The sequence below is a fragment of the Ictalurus punctatus genome, chromosome 14 (assembly GCF_001660625.3).
Source record: "Ictalurus punctatus breed USDA103 chromosome 14, Coco_2.0, whole genome shotgun sequence".
Taxonomy (NCBI): domain Eukaryota; kingdom Metazoa; phylum Chordata; class Actinopteri; order Siluriformes; family Ictaluridae; genus Ictalurus; species Ictalurus punctatus.
In genome coordinates, this window is record NC_030429.2 from 241,826 (window position 1) to 263,736 (window position 21,911).

At 40.0% G+C, this 21,911-nt stretch overlaps 1 protein-coding gene across 2 annotated transcripts; it reads left to right on the forward strand.

Moving 5' to 3' along the window:
* The first annotated feature begins 251 nt into the window (after positions 1–251).
* On the forward strand, positions 252–20,602 carry cradd (CASP2 and RIPK1 domain containing adaptor with death domain). 2 transcript variants are annotated; one of them, XM_053685474.1, is made up of 3 exons: positions 252–695; positions 1,276–1,366; positions 19,958–20,602. In XM_053685474.1, exons 1-3 carry the CDS (start codon positions 633–635, stop codon positions 20,251–20,253), a joined length of 450 nt encoding a protein of 149 aa, XP_053541449.1. In that variant the 5' UTR covers positions 252–632; the 3' UTR covers positions 20,254–20,602.
* Positions 20,603–21,911: the final 1,309 nt, after the last annotated feature.

Genomic DNA, 21,911 nt, shown 5'->3' on the forward strand with positions numbered 1-21,911 from the left:
TGAGACCTACAAGAAAACTTTACAGTTGGTTGTGTGACTGTAAGTCATTCCCTTCAAATGCTATTGAGCTTTACATTATGGGATATTTTGTGTCTGAGTCCATATGGTACAAAAACATCACAATGTTTAGATATGATTTTACAGTTTAAATCTAAAAGGTGTGCATTATATTCACACCTTGCTGAATACTATACAGTTGGTTATGTGACTAAGTCATTCTCTTCAAATGCTATTGAAGTTAGAATCGTGTATACCAATGTCGTATGTAACTTTAGAGACGGTCCCTTAATGTGCGAATATCCAGTGTCCAACGTCAAGCCAACTTTCTACCACATCCTCATTACAGTTGATTACAGGACGTATTTATGCGGCAAAAAACCCCAGCTCCATTTAAAGTTTCGTCTTCCTCCTCGGGGTTTTATCTCCCCTGTCCAGTCTGCTCCTGTTTATTGCTTGTGTTAGGTTTTTGCAGAAGGATATTTTAAGTTTGAAGAAGGAAAAACTATTCCCCATTAATTGCAGTAAGGAATGGTGTAAGAGCAGAGCTGTGTGGACCAGGACGGTTGTTCGGCTACAGGATAACGCGGTTATCGCTTCAGAAGAAACACAAGCAGCATGTAAACAGTGATGTTATGCACCTCAGCCTGCGGTACTGCCTGTATATCTTGATCGACAGATGTGTCGTCCAATCAGCGGTCAGTAATCCATTCGCAAAATATACCAACTTTTTCCGTTTTGTCCAATTTATTGTGTCTTCTGCTTTATTTAGTTTTCTAATCTACTGCCCACACTCCAGTCCGGTAGGTGGCGGTAATGCACCGTTAGTTGGTTTGCCAACTGCCATTAAAAACAAAAAGAAGAAGAATATTTTGTTTTCGGATTTTTCGTTGTGTCTCCTGCCTTGTTTTGTTTGTTAGATTTGTCGTTGTGTTTATAATGTGTTGTTTTGTTTCTGGATTTGTTTTGTTTTCATATTTGTGATTAGTTTTGCACTTCTCGGCCACCGTAGAAAACCCTTCATGTAGCTGTATTAACTGTCTGATGGAGCCGAAGCACAGAGACCTTCTCCGAGCGCAGAGACTGCACCTCTGTGAGCAGCTCGTAGTGGATGAGACGATAGTTCAGTACTTATATCAAGAGGACATTTTAACCGAGGGCCAAGTGGAGGAAATTCAGTCACAGAAGTCTAACAAAAATAAGACGTTACTGCTGCTTAGTATTCTTCCAAACCGTGGCCCCAATGCTTTTAATGTGTTTGTGCAATCCCTCGAACAGGACTTTCCCTGGATTAAAGAGAAACTGCTGCTTTTAGCCGATGAAGATGAGCAGGATGGAGGAAGGGGTACAGAGCTGTCCAACACAACCGGTGAGTTTCCTCACAGCAGGGGGTTTATTACTGTACTCTTCAAGACCCAACAAAGAGAAATGTTATAAATCAGTCAAAGCTGTCTGTGTGGCGGTTTTGTGGACTTTAAATAGTTACTGAAATGGGCGAGATTTATAATGTCAAGATGTAGTACAATGCTTGATAAGTAAAGTTGGATCCTCTAAAAGCTCTGTGGTCATAAGGCTAATTTTCCTCTAAGTCGCCGATGCTGTAGTTCTTTCAGGATAAAAGTATTTGCATTAAATGGCCTTTATGAAGAAAGAAGTTCTCTATGCATGTAAAGTTTGAGAGAAAACCGAATTCTGTAGTGTGGAACTGAAATATTATATTTACATCCTTACTTCCAACACAGAGAACCAGTGTTGCAAACTCTTTTCAGAGGAGTAGCTAAAACATGCTCAAAAAGTTGACCAAATATCCAGATTGTCATAGAGTAATTTGCATATTCATTTATTTGTCATGAACATTTGCATCTCGAATGACAAAGTAGGCTACAGGAAGAATTTCTGAAGACACTTACACTCACCAAACACTTTATTAGGAACACCTGTACACTTAGCTGTTCATGGAATTATCTAGTTAGTCAATCATGTTGCAGTTGGGCTATGCATATAAAATCATTCAGATACTGGCCAGCAACTTCAGATAATGTTCACATCAATTAAGAGAATGAGGGGGGAAAAGTGATCTCAGTGATTTTAACTGTGACATGATTGTTGGTGCCACATGATGAGTATTTCTATAACTGCTGATCTCCTGGGATTTTCACACACAACAGTTTCTAGCGTTTACGCAGAATGATGTGATAAAGAAATAACATCCAGTGAGCGGCAGAAACGTCTTGTTGATGAACGAGGTTAATGGAGAATGGTCAGACTAGTTCAAGATAACATAAAGGCTAGAGTAACTCAGATAAGCACTCTGTACAATTGCGGTGAGCAGAAAGGCATCTCAGAATACACAACACATCAAACCTTGAAGCACACAGATGGTCGGGTCAGAATTTGCCACCAACAGAATGAATCCATGGACCCAACCTGCCTTGTGTCAACAGTCCAGGCTGGTGGAGGTGGTGTAATGGTGTGGGGAATGTTTTCTTGGCACACTTTGAGCCCATTAATAGCAATCAATCAAGGCTTGAATGCCACTGCCTATTTGAGTATTGTTGCTGACCATGTGCATCCCTCCATAGCCATAATTTACCATCTTCTAATGGTTAGTTCCAGCACAATAATACACCATGTCACAAAGCAAAAAAGTCATCGTAAACATGACAATGAATGTTTCAGGGGCCTTCAAAGTCACAGGATCTGAAATCAGTAGAACACCTTTGGGATGTGGTAGAACGGGAGATTCGCAGCATGAAAGTGCACCTGACAAATCTGCAGGAATTTGCGTGTTGCCATCATGTCAACATGGACCAGAATCTCAAAGGAATGTTTCCAACATCTTGTGGAATCTATGCCATGAAGAATTCAGATGGTCTTGAGACCAAAAAGAAGCCCTACCCAGTGTTAGTGTAGTGTTCCTAATAGTGTATGGTGAGTGTAGAGTGCAACAGAATAAAATAAGCAGTTTTAGGGAATAGTTATGGGGGGTATATGAAGGAAACTGTTACAGATCGAATAATCTGCTTATATTACTGTAAATATATTCAAGAATAGATTTAAAATATAGAACACTAAAGAAGTCTAAAAAGCTGCCAAATATAGCAACAAAGTCTTTAAGTTGGCAGCACAACAGAGAACAACAACTAAACACTCAGACATACGGTACTCTCCTAAACTATTGGAACGGCAAAGCCACTTCATTTGTTTTCGTTGCAGACTGAAGACGTGGGTTTGCGATCAAAAGATGAATATGAGAAGATAGTTGAACATTTCAGCGTTTATTTCCTGGTATTTACATGTAGATGTGTTAAATGACATACAACATAGCATACAGCAAGTGTTTGTAGGTGAGCAAAAATATTGGAACACGTGACTGACCGGTGTGTCCTGTTAGATTGATTGTTTATACTATATATATATATATATATATATATATATATATATATATATATATATATATAGCTCTGAACATCTACTCTTGGTTTTAGCATTCCGTTTCACCTGTGAAGACTACATTTGTCGTTTAAAAAGGATAAGCCAACATGAAGATCAGGGAGTTGTCTATGGAAGGAAAAGCAAGCCATTTTGAAGCTGAGAAAACAGGAAAAATCAATCAGAGGCATTGCACAAACCATTGGTGTACTGCGCAACAAACACCGAAAGGTTCAGCCCAGGAAATCACCTGCAGTCGATGACAGAAACATTGTGAGAGCAAGAAAAACTCAAAAATAACAGTCGGTGTTACCAACAAGCTCCATAGGGCAGGGGTGAAGGGATCACAATCCACAGTTCACAGAAGACTGAGAGCTGAAATATAGAGGCCATACAATAAGATGCAAATCACGTCTATCGTTCTTACCCATGAAATTGAGTAGCATCCCAAAAGCCATGGGTTTTTCGGAAAGCAAGAAAGGCTATTTTCCCCATTTCTGGAACACCGTAGAACATCAGGATTACGTAGGGCCGTATCCTGACCCTAACTTTTACGGTGTAGATGGCATGATGCCTAAGGATAGAGAAGAATTCTTTAAGTGGTGCAGAACGGTTTCTGACAAAGTCTTTGATTTCAAGAAAGAGATGGCGGAATACTGTGTGAACGATGTAGAAATTTTGAGAAAGGGTTGTATAGCTTTCAGACAAGAAATTCTGGATAGTACAAAGGTCGATCCTTTTAAATGCATAACGATCACATCTGTGTGCATGAAAATCTTTAGAACCAACTTCCTGCGTAAAGGCACTTTAGCTAACCCGCCGCTTGATAATTCCATCACCACTCAGAAATCTTTCTCAACACCTTCCATACAATGGCTCGAATATGTTTCAAAAACGCAAAACCTACCCATTCGCTACGCGTTGAACGAAGGTGACGTCAGGTTCGGTACCTATTACGTAGATGGTTACTGTGAGGAAGGTGAAAACCGTAAGGTTTTGGAGTTTCTTGGGTGTTTTTATCACGGCTGTGAAAAGTGTTTTCCCTCAATGACCCCGCATCCTCTTACCAAATCAAACGCAACCTTCGGAGATATCCGTCAAAAATCGATGGAGAGAATTAAGAATTTGCAAGACACTCTCAATTTGCAAGTCACTCTGATGTGGGAACACGAGTGGAATGAAATGAAGAAAAACGCCAATCTCGTGCAAAATTTTCTAAAAGACTTTGACTTTACTGAGCGTTTAAACCCTCGAGATGCTCTTTACGGCGGTCGAACAAACGCGTTAAACTTGCATTATGTAGCTCAACCTGGTGAGAGAATCGATTATTTCGACTTTACCTCGCTTTACCCATTCGTAAATAAGACAAAGACATACCCGATCGATCACCCTATCATCATTCATCGTGACTTTCAACCTCTGAAATATTACTTTGGTATCATTAGAGCAAAGGTATTACCACCTAGGGGTCTGTGGGCACCTGTTCTACCATTTTGTGTAAAAAGCAAACTCCTCTTTCCTCTATGTAGAACGTGTGCCGAACATCACTTAAAACAATGCGATCATACGGTTCAGGAGAGAGCTCTTACCGGAACATGGGCATCTATCGAAATTGAGAAAGCTGTCGAAAAAGGTTACAAAATTCTAAAAGTTTTTGAAGTGTGGCACTTTCCTAAAAGGTCTGATAAGCTTTTTACGAGATATATTAAAATGTTCCTCAAGACCAAACAGGAAAGTTCAGGTTATCCGTCCTGGGTCGATGATGAATCATCTAAACGTGAGTACATTCACAAATATAAGGAGAACGAAGGGATTACGTTGGATCCGAAATTTATCACTGTTAATCCTGCCAAAAGATCCGTGGCTAAACTCGCACTAAATTCGTTGTGGGGTAAGATGTGTCAAAGACCAGACAGATCAAACACGACCTTAATTCGCGATCCTGCCGAGTTTTTACAGTTCATGTTCTCCGATATTTATAATGTGAGTCAGTTCTCTTTTTTGAATGAGGAGGTGGCGATGGTACAGTGGCGTTACGCAGACGAGAGATTGATTAAACAGTAAACGCTAATGTATTCATTGGCATTTTCACTACAGCGTACGCTAGACTTGAGCTGTACAATTTGATGGATCGATTGGATCAGCGTTGTTTGTACACAGACACCGATAGCGTCATTTTTAAAAGTAAGGAAGGTGACTGGATGCCGCCCTTAAGCGATTACTTGGGTGGTCTTACCAGCGAACTCGATGATGGCGATCAAATCGTGGAATTTGTAAGCGCAGGTCCTAAAACCTACGGTTACAAAACCATGAAAGGAAAAACAACCATGAAAGCTAAAGGCATTACTTTAAATTGTATCAATTCTGAAATTGTCAATTTGAAATCACTAACAGAACTGGTGGACGAGCGAGTGAAAAATCCGGATCATACAGGTCATCTTGTAACCACGCATAACCAAATCATGAGAGATAAAAAGGGGTTTCATTTGAGAAACAAGTCACAGTTGAAAAGGTTCAGGGTTGTGTACGATAAGCGTGTTTTATTATCTGATTTTACAACTCTCCCTTACGGATATTAAGACTATTCTTGTATATATGTGTATATAGTTTCTGTTGATGTGTTTTGTAAAGGAAAATATGAACGTGACTGCTTTTGACGCTAGGATGCAACTTCCCTTTTCATGTATCGTATGTGGACCGAGTAATAGTGGAAAATCTTTTTTTATCAAAATGTTGTTGGAAAACTGTAAAGAGGCAATGTCGGTTGTTCCGGAAAACATTGTCTGGTGTTATACGTGTTGGCAGCCTCTATATGATGAATTATTGACCAGAATAAAAATACATTTTCTTCAAGGAATCCCTGATTCTTTGTGTGATGACGAACTATTTCCTCCAAATAAAAAAAACTTGTTGGTAATCGATGACTTGATGGAATCCGCCAGTAAAAATGACGAAGTAGAAAAGGCTTTTACAAAATACACCCACCACAGAAATCTGAGCGTCATGTACCTCGTTCAAAACTTGTTTTTTCAAGGAAAGACCAGTAGAACAATCAACCTGAACACCAACTACATGGTTCTTTTTAAAAACCCTAGAGATAAATTACAGATCAGCATACTGGCTCGTCAAATGTATCCGGGTAACAGGAAGTATTTTTTAGAATGCTTTCTCGATGCCGTCTCTAGACCTTACGGGTATTTATTTGTTGACCTGAAAGCACAAACGCCAGAAGAACTTCGTCTCCGTTCAGGGTTGTTTCCGGGGGAGAAGCCGGTTGTGTATGTTCCGAAGAAGAAGAAAAAACTTTAAAGTAAATGTATTTAGTCCCTCAACATCAGATAAATAAACTTAGAAACATCGCCGCGGAGAAGGAAACCATAACAAAGACTGTTGAAAACAACTTGGACGATGCAATACGTGGTATTTTATCAAGGACTGATCTGAACGAATACGATAAGGCGAAACTCTACGCGTCTGTGCTGCAAAATTTTTTAAACTTGGTTAAAATAGGAGAGCAGGAAACCGCTCAATTGACCCTGTCTCTACCTAAAATATCGGAAAGCAAAATGGAAGCAGCGGTGACCGAACCTCCCAAAGACGAGATCGTGCAAGAGGTCCTCGCTAACATTTCTGCTAGAAACAAAAGAAACACTTCGTACGTTATGGAAAAACTTTTAAAAGCCGGGGCTGCGTGGAACGATAGCGGTGAATTTATTTTTAAAGGAAACACTATCAAAGGATCTCACATGGTGGATTTGCTTAAAAATCTCACGGCCCCTCATCGAGTATCCGACGAACGGAGGCCTTTAGGTTGGAAAGAGTTCTTACAGACAGTAGCCAACCTAAATATACCCTTTTCAGCAATACCTAATGGCGGTGTTCGACGCAAAATATCTGACATAAAAAGATCTAAAGATATCTCATGAAACATATCTAGAGAGTTAACACATTGTACACATGTACTTGAATGCTTTTTATTTACTCTAGGATACATTTTTTTAACGAATGACACAACAGTGTTATCATTTCTAATTAAATCTTTGCTATACATAGACATAATACGGTTAAATGAATAACCTTTAGCTTTGTGACACAGAAAAAACACAGTGTTGCCCGCAGCAAACCGACATAAAGTTTTGAACTTGTACAGGGTTATATTTTATTTTGCAGCAGTTCTTTGTCAAAAAATAACGAATCGATCGAGGAAAGAGTTCGTAGTCTGGAGGGTTTCCGTACGAGTCAAAAAATTCTCCTGTGTTTTCGTCATTAAGGCATAACGCTAGCCAGTGCTCACCCGGCATGTGTCTCGGATGTGTGTTTACGATGAATAAAGCTGGAAACTTTCTCAGAGTACTTGTAGGTAGCTCGTCACAGGCCATCACGCCATGGAATATTTTATCTATTTCGGGACAACTTCTCATAACCTCCGTTAGTTCTCTGGTATCCATGAGTTACTGGTAATCGATGAGCACGTTTCTTCGATTGTTTATTTCTAGAATGCTGTCAAAACTGGCGTATACGATTAGATTCACCGTGATCGGAAGTGGTTGACGAAATCTGAGTTCCAATCGCATATTGCCCGATTTTATTAATGACAAATGTTGCCCACAGTCATCATCGGGATTCAGGTTGAAAGCGAATAAAGTATATCCGTTCAGGTACTCTTCTCTGTTTATCGACAGTGCCTGATCTTTCAGCTGCTTTCCTGATGCTAAAATTAAAGAATGGAATTCACGGACCACGTTACCGGACTGAAAAACAGGCTGAAACGGCTTTGCAGGATATTGCGTACCATCTACGTACAGCACGATAAACTCTGCATCGTAATGTTTAAAATTAAAAGGGTTTTTATTGTACGACCCGCTGAAGGCATCGTTGTCTACCATCCCAAAGATAATGGTTTTAGGTAAAGGACCGAGGAAAAGGTTCTCTTGTGAACAAATGCGGCTCCCTGCAGCTAGACTGAAGGTCTTCAAACAGACTCTTTCGATCGGATACTTGGCTGTGGCGGTGAGAAGTGCTTGTCCGTGACCGATTTTTACAGACGGTGAGACGGTTACTTTCTTCACAAAAAGAGAAGCGTTGAGTATTTTCAGATTGAAATTTGCATTTCCTTCCTTCATCAAACAGAATTCAGCTTTGCTGCGAACCATTTTAATCCTCAAATCGATCCCGTTCAGTAAAAGTTTATCCTGAAAAAATATGTCCAAGTGAATGTGTCCAATCAGGTCGAAGGTGTTGCTTTCAGCACTGAAACTGGCCCTTTTTTTGAGATCTTTGTTTCGTCCGTCCGGGTCTGTGGTGTCCATATGCCCCGCTGTGTCTTTGTAGAATAGCCCGGTGCAAAATTGTGTTTCCAGTGTATCTTTTCCATAGTTGATAAGACTTTCAAAGGTAGCACGGTATGGGTATGTACTGCTAGATTGAGAAATAAGACGATCCTCGAGCATGACATCCACTTGTGAAAAAAGTGAGGCTACGGGGTAGTTAACGACCCCAACCTTTGCATCGTTAGCTATATTGGAACCGTCGGGGTTCACGATTTTACAGGTCAGATATAAAAAAGTGTTGTTCAAGTCGAGGTAATCCTCCCCGTTTCCAGCCACGTAGAACTCCAGGGGCCCATTGTCCGTAAGAGCGGAAAGTGGAGGTATTTCGACATAAGTGTACTTTTCGATACTCTTTTGGGTAAAAGGTAATGTGAAAATATCCAATTCTGTCTTGGTACACTCTGAGGATAGACTGTGTAAGAACGCCATGATGTTAGAAAATGTTCCGCCGATTTCTCTTGTGAGAGATGTAAGGGTGCCTGTTGCCTCTCTGCTCGGTCTTTTTCACACTGTTCTTGATTTTAGTAACCATATGTCTTTTATTAGGAACCACGTGTCGACGTCCTGGGAGCCTTTTAGATTTTTTTACGTGCAATCAACGCAAGCCCCGATCCGTCTTGATTCTGAGCTTGTGTCTTGCTCATAATGTTGTTGAATACGTCACTTACGAACCCTTTAGCAGCTGTTTTTAAATGAGGCTTTGCAATAGCAAAACCCCTTTTGAGGAATGGAACCGCCATTCTAGAAAGACCCTTGAACAGTCCTCCTAGCCCCGACCCATACATGGTGGGGGCGCCTTGAAACCCCGGAAGGCCATTTCCAGCCTGGTGGACATAATAATCCACGTAGGTCTGCGGATGAACGTAGCCCCTATCCATCATTTTACATACGGAACGAATGTTTAGCGGGTCTAAAGTGTAGTTTAGCAATAAATTTCCCGTAACTAAAAGGTATAGGCTTGTTCTGATCCATTTTGACTTCGATTACTATATCGGTAATGTGGTTCTTGGTAAGAGGTATGTAATGCAACTTATCATTAGTAATTGTGACGACTTTGTTGTTTTCACCCATTATATGTACGCATCTCAGTAACGGAGCAAAACTGTCGCCAACTCGTTGATACTCAATAACGTCTGTATAAACATACATCGTATAAAAGCCTGCGTGAATATCAGAGGGGTTAGGCGTTTCTGGTTCTATATGCTAATTTTCCATTAGCTTTGAACGCAAAATGTTTTTGGGATACGATGCGTATTTTATTTTTCAGAAGGTTATAGAATAGCTCTATTCCGAGCTCCAATTTCTTTATGTTGTTGTTGATTTCACTAACCACTTCATCGATATTTTTATAATATCCTGGAGTGATATTAAAGTTACTGTTTTGTGTTCTCTTTCCATCCCTCTGAATAATATGACACATACTGTCTTCCTCTGTCATCCATACTGTCTTCCTCTGTCATCCAGAGTACCAACTCTGGATATATTGAACCTCTGCGAGCGAGACTTCCCATATTCTGCTCAAATCGATTGGTTTGGCGAATTTAGTAGTAGTGTAATGCGCGATCTTATTATTAGGGTAAATATCCAACGACACGTTGCTTGGAAGGGTCACAAAGAATCCAGACTCTTACATGTTTTAATGAATATAGTTTTCAGTTTTGTTCACGGTGATCCTTTTGTTATGTTAACTACATCTTCGACCGGAACCCACGAATTGAATTTATCGGGCCAACCCAGCCATTTCACCAGGCAGATTTTTTTCTGGTTTCGGGTCTTTTCAAACAAGATTTACTCAATTTTAAATGTCTTGTCCTTACCGATAATGATCTTTTGTAGCTCGGGTTCATAAAATGTTCCCTCAATTTTTTCACCATCATAGTCTTGTAATTTATACACTGGGGGATCTCTCGGTATCTGTTCGGAGATTGTAAAATATTCATCCGTAAAGTTTTGCTCGTATCCTTTCTCAAACTGTCTTTTTAAACGAGAAATTCTAACGATATCACCGACTTTAAACTTGAAATTTAGTTTCTTTAATTTAGGTGTGAACAGTCTGTAGAGGGTTTTAAATACTCTGAAGGAATTGGATTCGTTGACCTCGGCAGGTTTCATTTTGATGCTGGAATGGTAATTGTGATCGTACGCTTGAATCAAATCCTGAACTATGTCGATGTATTTTCTCGTGTTAAAAGCGGTAAAATATCTCCACATCCTGGTCTTTAGCGTTCTGTTGAACCTTTCACACACCGATGCTTTTTGCCCTGTACCCGTAGCAAAGTGAATAATGTCATGTTTTTTCATTAATGTTTGAAAATTTTTGTTAAAAAAACTCCTTTCCTTGATCAGTTTGTAGTTTTTTGGGGACCCTACCTTCATTTAGAATGGAATCAAAAGCTTTAGTTACTTCGATTCCGGTCTTGTTTCATAACACATGTACCCAGGCATATTTGGATAAAATATCTATACACGTGATCATAAATTTCGCATTGTCGTTACTCTCTGACAAGTTGCTCATATCGACTAAATCAGCTTGCCATTGTTCATCGATGTTCTTCACAAAAACCTTGTTTCTTTTAAACTTTGTAGATACTGGTTTATGTAGACTGTATGCATCCTGCTCTGCTAACCAGTTTTTTATTTTAGTATCATTAGCTCTTTTACCTATTTTCTCAACAACAGCTCTTTGCAAACTCTCAACACCACCGTACGAACCAGGTTCTGACGGTGTATAATATATATTCTTCATCAATCGTTCAGTCATTTCGAGTGTCAAGGCAAGAATGATCAAACACCAGTGTAGATTAAGCATTTATCTCAAAACACGTGAGTAAGGTATTACATATTCAATCAAAGTAACATTTTCCTTTCTAAACACACGCAGGTTTAGATACATGTTTAGTTTTACATTCAAATGTTTCAGCGATACATATAAAAACTTGTTACATACCTATGTGTTAAGGACACACGCTATTTACGAATGTCTTCAGCATTTTTGTTTTAATCGGCTTCAGACTTTTCTCGCAGTCAGAATAGACGTGGCTTGTTTTGAACTTTCCCATGTATGTGATGGTTCAGCAGGTTCCAGAGATGAGTGAAACTTCCAGTAATCTACGACGTCTTCGCACACTTGCTCGTTGAAAACGTCTTTTGTTTTCTCCTTGACCTCGTTCAGCACGGTTTTGATGTGAGGCTCGTCTCGCCATTCACACACGTTGGCTTCAGCGATGCCTTGAATTTTTTCCAGGGAAGGAGTGTGTTTGATTCCACACAGTTTCAGACCTCTTGCCAATGTGTATTTGAACCACGGTTTAAACAGTTTTTTCAGCAATCTGTAGGTGTTTAGGTGTAGATAGTACTCTTCAGGATCGAACAAACACGCGTGTTTGGAGTTGACTCGGGTGATCGATCGTGCAGCCGTGACAGTTCAATTCAATTCAATTCAATTGTATTTGTATAGCGCTTTTTACAATAGACATTGTCTCAAAGCAGCTTTACAGAAATATCAACACGGTATACAGATATTAAAGGTGTGAATTTATCCCAACTGAGCAAGCCACTGAGTGGCGACGGTGGCAAGGAAAAACTCCCTAAGATGTTTTAAGAGGAAGAAACCTTGAGAGGAACCCGACTCAGAAGGGAACCTGTCCTCATCTGGGTAACAACAGATAGTGTGAAAAAGTTCATTATGGATTTATATGAAGTCTGTATGGCGTTAGGAGCAGCCGTAGTCCCAGCAGTCTGGAATTAAAGAAGATTTGAGCTCCATCCAGAGGCAGAAAGGATCTGGATCTCTAGTATCTCCATAAATTCGTGTGGGGCTCGGCGAAAGGAGAGAGGGAGAAAGTAGAACAGAATCTAGTCAGGGTAGGCTTGAGTAAACAAATACGTTTTAAGCTTAGACTTAAACACTGAGACTGTGTCTGAGTCCCGAACACTAATAGGAAGACTGTTCCATAACTGTGGGGCCCTATAAGAGAAAGCTCTTCCCCCTGCTGTAGCCTTCACTATTCGAGGTACCGTCAGATAGCCTGCATCTTTTGATCTAAGTAGGCGTGGCGGATCATATAAAACCAAAAGGTCGCTTAGATATTGTGGCGCGAGACCATTTAGTGCTTTATAGGTTAATAAAAGTATTTTATAATTAATGCGAGATTTTACTGGGAGCCAATGCAGTATTGATAATATCGGTGTGATATGGTCGTATCTTCTAGTTCTAGTTAGGACTCTAGCAGCTGCATTCTGGACTAATTGGAGCTTATTTATATTCCTACTGGAACATCCAGACAGTATGGCATTACAATAATCTAATCTAGAGGTGACGAATGCATGAACTAGTATTTCCGCATCATGTAGTGACAATATGTTTCTTATTTTAGAAATATTTCTGAGATGAAAGAAGGCTATCCTAGTAATATTATCTACATGAGCATCAAATGATAGGCTGGAGTCAATAATCACTCCAAGGTCTTTAACTGCTGCACATGATGAAACAGAAAGACCATCCAGAGTAACCATGTGATCAGAAAGAATACTTCTAGCTACACGTGGGCCTAATAAAAGTATTTCTGTTTTATCAGAATTAAGCAGAAGGAATTTAATTAACATCCAATGTCTAATGTCCTTTACACAATCCTCAACTTTACTAAGCTTATGTCTGTCCTCTGGCTTCGCTGAAACATACAACTGTGTATCATCAGCATAACAGTGGAAGCTAATTCCATGTTTACGAATAATTTGACCTAGGGGTAGCATATATAAAGTAAAGAGCAGTGGGCCTAAAACAGAACCCTGTGGAACTCCAAAAGTAACCTCAGTACGCAAGGAGAATTCACCATTACATCTACGAACTGATAACGATCGGTGAGATAAGACCTGAGCCAGGAGAGAACTGTTCCCTTAATACCAACAACATTTTCTAATCTATCAAGGAGAATAGTGTGATCTATAGTATCAAAAGCTGCACTAAGGTCGAGTAACACAAGCAGCGAGACACAACCCTGATCATAAGTCAGTAGAAGGTCATTTACTACTTTAACTAACGCTGTCTCTGTGCTATGATGAGGTCTAAATCCTGACTGATATATTTCATGAATGTTATTCCTATCTAAGTACGAGCATAACTGCTTTGCTACAACCTTTTCTAAAATCTTAGAGATGAAGGGGAGATTTGATATTGGTCTATAGTTGGACAATTGATCAGGTCATCATTGGTCAAGATCAGGTTTTTTAATCAAGGGTTTAATAACTGCTAATTTAAGTGATTTAGGTACATAGCCACTGCTTAGGGAAGAATTGATTATATTTAGAAGTGGCTCAATTACTACTGGACCAATCTGTTTAAACAAACATGTAGGTACGGGATCTAGTATGCAAGTTGATGAATTGGCTGAAGAGATTAATGTAGCTAGTTCGGTCTCTCTAAGCGGAGCAAAACACTCTAAACATTGATCTGATATTGCTACATTGTCATGTAATGGGTTTGTTACAGTACTGTCTGGTTTTAATTTAATGGCCTGTATTTCACGTCTAATATTTTCAACCTTATCATTGAAAAATTTCATGAAATCTTCACTGCTATGTAATGATTGAGTGTTTCTCTCTGTAGTGGTTTTATTCCTAGTTAATTTTGCTACTGTGTTGAAAAGGAATCTAGAATTGTTTTTGTTGTCTCCTATTAAGGTGGAGAAATAGATTTTTCTAGCATCGCCAAGAGATTTCTATATTTCAGTAGGCTCTCCTTCCATGCTGTTTGAAATATCACCAGTTTGGTTTGACGCCATTTACGTTCTAATTGTCGAGTTGTCTGTTTTAAGGTTCGCGTTTGATCGTTATACCAGGGTGCTGATTTTTTTTCTCTAATTATTTTCCTTTTGAGTGGAGCCACTCTATCTAGCGTGTAGCGGAGTGTTGACTCCAAGCTTTCAGTCGCCTGATCGAGTTCTGTGTGATCTGACGGTGATCCAAATCTAATTGATGTTTCTGCGAGGTTATTTATGAAGCTCTGTGCAGTAGCTGATGTGTAGGTACGTTTTACGCGGTAGCGAGACGAGGTGGAAATATTATGATCAATACGTATTATGAACGAGATAAGATAATGGTCTGAGACAACTTCAGACTGCGGAAAAATGATAATATTTTCTATACTTAGTCCGTATGTTAGTATGAGGTCAAGAGTGTGACCACCATTATGAGTAGGCCCGATTACGTTCTGATTAATCCCTACTGAATCTAAGATGGACACAACCGCTGTTCTCAGAGGGTCTTCCAGGTTGTCAAAATGAATATTAAAGTCTCCGACGATTAATGCTTTGTCTACAGACACAACCAGGTTTGAGACAAAGTCTGCAAATTCACTAAGAAATTCAGTATATGGCCCTGGGGGTCTGTAAATAATAATCAGAGGAATTGACTTATTTTTTGTGGCTACATAACTTATACTGGTATAAAGAATTTCAAAAGAATTAAATTTATGCTTAGGTTTTTGTGTGACGACTAGATTTTGACTATGGATGAGTCCAACACCTCCTCCTCTACCAGTTGAACGAGGCTGATGTACATAACTGTATCCAGGAGGACTGGCTTCATTTAATGCTATGTACTCGTTTGGTTTAATCCAAGTTTCCGTTAAACACATTCAATTACATTCCTGATCAGTAATGATGTCGTTAACAATAAGAGCCTTAGACGCAAGAGATCTAATGTTTAATAGTCCTAGCCTCAGATCAAAAGTGCTGGCTGTGCATTCAATATGATTTAATTTTATGTTAATTAGGTTACGAAGATCGACTTTCCGAGATTTTCTATATATTAGAATAGCTCGGGGAACAGACACAGTCTCTATAGTATGTATTACCTTTGCCGGATTTTTAGTTGAACATTGATTATACTGAATGTTGTTATTGGAAGATGTACTTACGGTAGGCAGTCACTTGGAGTGTAGCGCCTTGGAAATGTTGTCTGAAAGCAGTTCCGCTCCAAGGGTGCTGGGGTGCAGGCCATCAGGACGAAACAACCTAGGACGCTCCCAGAACAGATTCCAGTTATTGACAAACACCAGATTCTGCTCATTACACCAAGAGACTAACCAATCATTTAATGCTAGAAGTCTACTGAACTTTTCTGCTCCACGTCTGTATGTGGGAAGAGGTCCAGAGACGATGATCTTCGCGGTAGGTGATCTGCCTCGTACCGTCTCGATCAGGCTGGAGAAGTCCCTCTTCAGAACCCCCGTCTGCCGCAGCCTGGTGTCGTTCGTCCCCGCGTGCAACACAACCGCTCCAATGCGCTCGTCCTTCTTCAGGATCCCGGATACCTGCGCAGCGACATCAAGGACACAAGCACCAGAAAAACAGAGTGTGCGCACCTTACCTTTAGATGAGGCTACACGGACGTTCCGCACAATGGAGTCCCCGACGATCACAGTGTTGGGTCTGGTCTGGCGGAGAGGGGCGAAGCGGTTCCTGGTTGGAATCTCGAACACCGGAGGTGGAGGAGGTCCAGCCCGCGCCTTTCGCCGCTGGTTCACCCAAGGCCCGAGGTGTGTTGGCGCCGGCGTGACGGAGACCACGGCTGGGAAAGTCCTAGGTGCACGGTCCCTGCACAGAGAAACACACGGCGTAGAGGGGCTGGGAGTGGAAATGCCACGCTGTGTGCTTACCTTGGATATGTGTGCAGAGGCACAAGATGTCTCCAGCGCAGTTTGTCGCTCCAGCAGCTGGGCCTGCTTGTCGAGTAGGCCGCGGATCTGCTTCTCCACATCCTCCAGTTCCAGCCGCACCATGTGAAGCTCAAGCGAGTCCTCATCTGCACTCAAAACCGGAGAGACAGCAGACATATTTGTTTGTTTGCTTGTTTGTTTGTTTTTTAAAAACAGAACAGCGGTAAGTGAGAAATGTGAAACGTAAACAAGGCTAGCGGTAGGTGATACTAGCGGGCTACAGGCTACAAGCTAGTCGCGGATGTTTTGTAAAAAAACAAAACAGAATACAGATCAAATTTGCGACAGCGCAACGTTACGATTGTTTTATTTAATGTGGTGTCAGTTATATTTGTATAATGTAAGGTAAATAATTTTAAAGTATAGAGATTAGAAGAAATTAATGTAAATTAATGTAATAGCGTTAGCTTGAAGGGTGCTGCTTCCTCAGTGACACTTCAGGTTGCCAGATCCCACAAAATCCAGAGTGTACAAAAAGGAGGACAGTTGTCCTTCAGATCTTGTTGGATAACTCTGTCCAGCAGTTCCCCCGTAACAGCACGTATGATGGTTAGCACAGTGTTGGTTATACACCCGTCGGCTTCATCGTTCGTTGTCAGATAGGTCAGATTTCTTTTTCCTAGGTTTTCACCGTCTTCAAAACCCGAACTGGTCACATCATCATCATCATCAGCATACAGGGTTGCATCAGAGTTGTAGAAAACGGGGTTGAATTCACAAGACATATTGCTGGTTGACGTTCAGAATACTTTGACTCGATATGTATTCAGACTCATTGATATAGCGTGTGGGGAGGAGTCTTGGGGGGAGGTGGAGTTTCTGATCAAGAATAGTATATTGATTATCTCAGAATAAGACATCTTCTAGCCTTACTTTTATTTGCATAATTTCTTTGTCTCTTCCAGTTTTTTGGAATAATTCATCGATTTGCCAGAAGTAGCATTGCAGATCGTGCTAGCTGGTTCGGTCATACCGGCGTTGTCACGGGTTAATACAGCAGCACAGTGCAGTGAAACTTGGTTCTTGGAGAAATTTGTTGCTCTGATACAGTATTTGCATTGAAGAGATGTTCCATTTACTGTACTGTTACATGTACTGTTCCATTTACATCTGTACGCATCCGAGGAAAAGAAGTCCATTCTAACAATGTAGTCAAAATCCTTGCACCATTTTCTGAACTTTTTCCAGTCACCTTTGTTAAAAGTTACGTTCTCTGTAGCACGGCTCCAGTGGATGTGTCCCGGGACCGAGAACTTGAAAAGCAAAACGGTTCCTTTTTCTGCATCGAAAATAAACCCGGATGTACATCCGTTTGACATTATCCAATATTGAATCTTTTCATGTTCTAACATTTTTTCTATTCTTCCCAAAAAAGGGTGAGCTTTTTTCGACGCGTTAGGACAAACATCAGCCATGTTGTAAGATTGCACACGTTGTTCTAAGTACAGAGGATTATAAATCCTAGAGGGATGCTCGACTTTTATAAGCAGGTTCGTATGCATGCGTTTGTCCATACGTGTGTGTGTGTGTGTGTGTGTGTGTGTCATATTTTTGTTTGGATGTGGGATACACATGGCCGTACCATGTATGGTAACGTTTCTGTCACGAATGGATGTGAACCAGATTTAACATAACTATATATATTTTTATGACCTACCACAGAGAGTTTCATATTCTATGTGAAAAGAAAGAACGTGTGTGCAACTTGTGTGGGTGGAAAACACATGGCCGTACCATGTATGGTAATGAATGGATGTGAACCAGATTTAACATAACTATATATATTTTTATGACCTACCACAGAGTGTTAGAAGGACCATGTGTGCAACGTATGTGGGTTGTGTGTGTGCGCGGGAATGCATCTGAACTGGGTTTTACAGTGTTGACTTTGACCTAGGCCTGACTCATAGTGCTTCATATTCTACGTGAAAGGAAAAGATTGTGTGTCCCGGGACCGAGAACTAACTGTATATATTTTTATGACCTACCACAGAGTGTTAGATAGACCATGTGTTCAACGTGTGTGGGGTGGAAAACACATGGCCGCACCATGTATAGTAACGAATGGATGTGAACCAGATTTAACATAACTATATATATATTTTTATGACATACCACAGAGTGTTAGAAAGAACATGTGTGCAGCGTGTGTGGGGTGGAAAACACATCGCCGCACCATGTATGGTAACAAATGGATGTGATCCAGATTTAGCATAACTATTAATATTTTTATGATCTTGACCTTTGATCTAGACATAGAGAGTTAGGATGTATATCTTTTTGACCTTTGACCTATACTTGTCAAAACTAAGGTTACAATATATACAAAGTATCTCTCTCTGATGGATACCGTCCTGCCATAATAGGCCAGCCTTGCCCTCAAAACTACTCCAATTATCTATAAAGCCTACATTGTTTTCGGAGCACCCCTTGGACATCCAGCAGTTCAGCGACCATAACCTGCTGTAAGCTGCATTGTCACGTTAGGATGGGGCCAGAGCAAATTTCTGCATCGGACATCGCCTTCTGTAATTTACACACCTCTACAGTGTTACTCTTTATAACCTCTGACTGAGGAAGGTGTATATCACAAACCCTTGCCTTGCCTCCTTTTCTATTTTTTTTCTTCTTTGATTGCCACGGTAATCTCTCTTGTCTTTTTCTCTCTAATACACACACATTTCTGATAAATAATTTGCTCACCTTTATAATCTTATCTTTTGATTTCCAATAATTATAATTTTAGATTCTGCCTTTGCACGTCTTTCTTAGTTTCTAATCTGTTAGTGTGAATCAGGATTTGTGCTTTAGTTTCTTTCGATGAGGATTGATTTTGCCTTTCTTTCTCTCTGCTCAGTGAATACTTGCAGCCTTGTTTTTCTGCTTGGAGTAGATGTAGCTTCACGTCATGGTGTATGTAAAACGCTCCAACTACGGTTCTCTCAAAACAAACTGGGGATGTGAACTTTTTCTTTTTTTTTTCAACCTCTGATGTTCAAACAAAAATAATATCTAACTTCCATCCATCCATCCATCCGTCTTCTATACTGCTTTATCCTTTTTCAGGGTCGCGGGGAACCTGGAACCTATCCCAGGGAGCATCGAGCACAAGGCGGGGTACACCCTTGACAGGATGCCAGTCCGATATCTAACTTCTTTTGAGCAAAAGAAGAATAGATGCGGTACTGCTCAGAAATGGCATCAGCACTGCAGTGAGGCCACTGTAAATTTGAGAATTTTATTGTGACTTCAATTCAGTGGTAGTTAGTTAGAAGTTTGCAGAGGTGTCCATTTTCTCTATTTTAATTTTTTGTATTATATTGGTTCGCTTTTTTTTTCTTATTCAAAAAAAGTTTGTAGTGGTATTGGCTCAGTTGAAATTAAATGTTGAAATTAATATAATTTTGCATTAGATTTAAATGTTTAAAACTAGACATACAGTTTGGGGATGTAGGTAAAATAATGTTCTCTCTCTGTTTAGCTCAGTGGGCCATTCCTAAAGACATTCTTCAAATGGTTCCATCTGATCAGCAGCTGAATAGGCTTGCGGCTCGGCTCGGCTTGGAGTGGGAGATGGTGCTGCTGGACTTGGGTTTGACATCGGTAGAGATCACCCGCTGCCGTGCAGATCATCCACACAGCAGTCACAGTCAGGTGCTGGCAGCCCTGGTGATGTGGAAGCAGACTCAGGGTCGGAGTGCTACGGTGCAGCGTCTACTCCAGAGTCTACAGTATTCCGAAATTCATCCTTCTTCCCTCAACCAAGTGTTTGTCTGAGACTACTAGGAGAAAGTTGAGACTGATTCTGCCATTAAGATTGAACCTCTCTGCCCAGACAGGAGAAATGGACACACACACACACGCTTTGTTTCATACAAAGCAGTATTGAAGAAAGCCAGAGATTCTTTTTTTTCTTGCTAATTTGTTATTTTGAAATGACAAGTTGCTGAAATATACTGTAGACTGGAAGTGCCACCAGCAGAACTTGTCTCTTTAAAAGATTTTATCTCTGTTTGATAGAGAAACATTGAAATTTTACGAAAATGTAAAAATTTTAATTAAAATTTGCTGTTTTGTTCGTCAGTAAATCTAAAATGTATTCAACACAGTAAATGCAGTCATTTGATTTTGTGTGTGTTTTTGTGTGTGTTTTCAAAGTCCAAATACATTATTTGTCAGCATTATCTTTAGAAAAAAAAAATAAAAGGTGAAAATTTTTATTTTTCATAAGTATTCAACTGGTGTGCCGTGGAAGCTCCAAGTTTATACAGATGAAAGACATAACAAAGACACACTTGGCTTAAAATTGGCTGTTACCAGTGAATCATTTAAAAAAGGTTCACCTTTTCTGGATAAAAGATCCCCAAGTGCCATTGGTCAGACTGTGAATCTGAAGTAAACTCTGAAAATGAAGACCAAAGAGCATGCTAACTAAGGAACTTTGAGATAAAGTTATAGGCGTGCACAGGATGAGAAAAGTTTGGAATTAAATTTGTGCCAAAAGTATTGAATGTAACTTTTCAAGAAAAAAAATTAACAAAAATATACAGTGAGAAAGAAGAACACTGAAACTGAACTCAGTGACATGAATTTAACACGGTCTTCGAATTAACAGCATTCTTTATTAACAATTTTCTAAGCTTCCTTTTTGTTAATCATGGTTTGCGAATGCGCTGCCAGAGTTTTCATTTACGCTTTCAAAGTTTTTGTTTATATTCCACAAGTTTATGTTCAAGATTCTGTTGATGCAGATGGAGATTGAAATTGTGCCTAGGGTTTCAGTCATGATTGCGTAAGTGCAGAGTACTTGTATGCTGGATTTACCTGATACAAAGGCAAGTAAGTATTGGTCCATTATAAATATTTACATCAACCCTCGTGTTTAGATGTACAGATAGGCTGTGCTTGTTCATGTTCTCATATTTTTGTGGGAATTGAAGTCTTCTGGAACTGTATTAGTGTCACTTCCTTTAACAGCTCCAGGTGACGCTGGATGAAATAATCAGTGATATTAATACACAAAATGTACAGAAAGCATTGTATTCGGCGTCAACTTCGTGGTATTGAGGGCGCTCGCTATGGAATACTTCACCTGGCTCGTCTTCGCATTACATATAACGGTGTCCAGAAGGACTTTATTTCAGCGGTGGAAGCAGGAGATTATGTTAAACTCTTGATATCGGGGTGAACTGCATCACCTACACAGCGGAATCTCTTTCACTCTTCTTTTATTTTTATTTTTTGCACTCGGCCTTCCAGCTCCACAGAATTCAGATTCTTACTGAAGATATTGTCGTTGCATTACTTCACCTAGATTTTGTGACTCACTCCTCTTAAAATCTACTTCTGTGTTAATGTGCTTCTCTGTTTCGATGCTCTGACCGGGTTAGAGTTTCTGTTTATTTCATTTTATTAGTGTTATCTCCTCGGCTTTA

Bases quoted from the DNA above. Each gene is read 5' to 3' on its own strand.
- cradd (XM_053685474.1), top strand. From the start codon at position 633: ATGCACCTCAGCCTGCGGTACTGCCTGTATATCTTGATCGACAGATGT. The intron at 696-1,275 runs GTCAGTAATCCA...TCCCTCGAACAG, and splicing joins GATGTGTCGTCCAATCAGCG to GACTTTCCCTGGATTAAAGA. The intron at 1,367-19,957 runs GTGAGTTTCCTC...CTCTCTGTTTAG, and splicing joins AGAGCTGTCCAACACAACCG to CTCAGTGGGCCATTCCTAAA.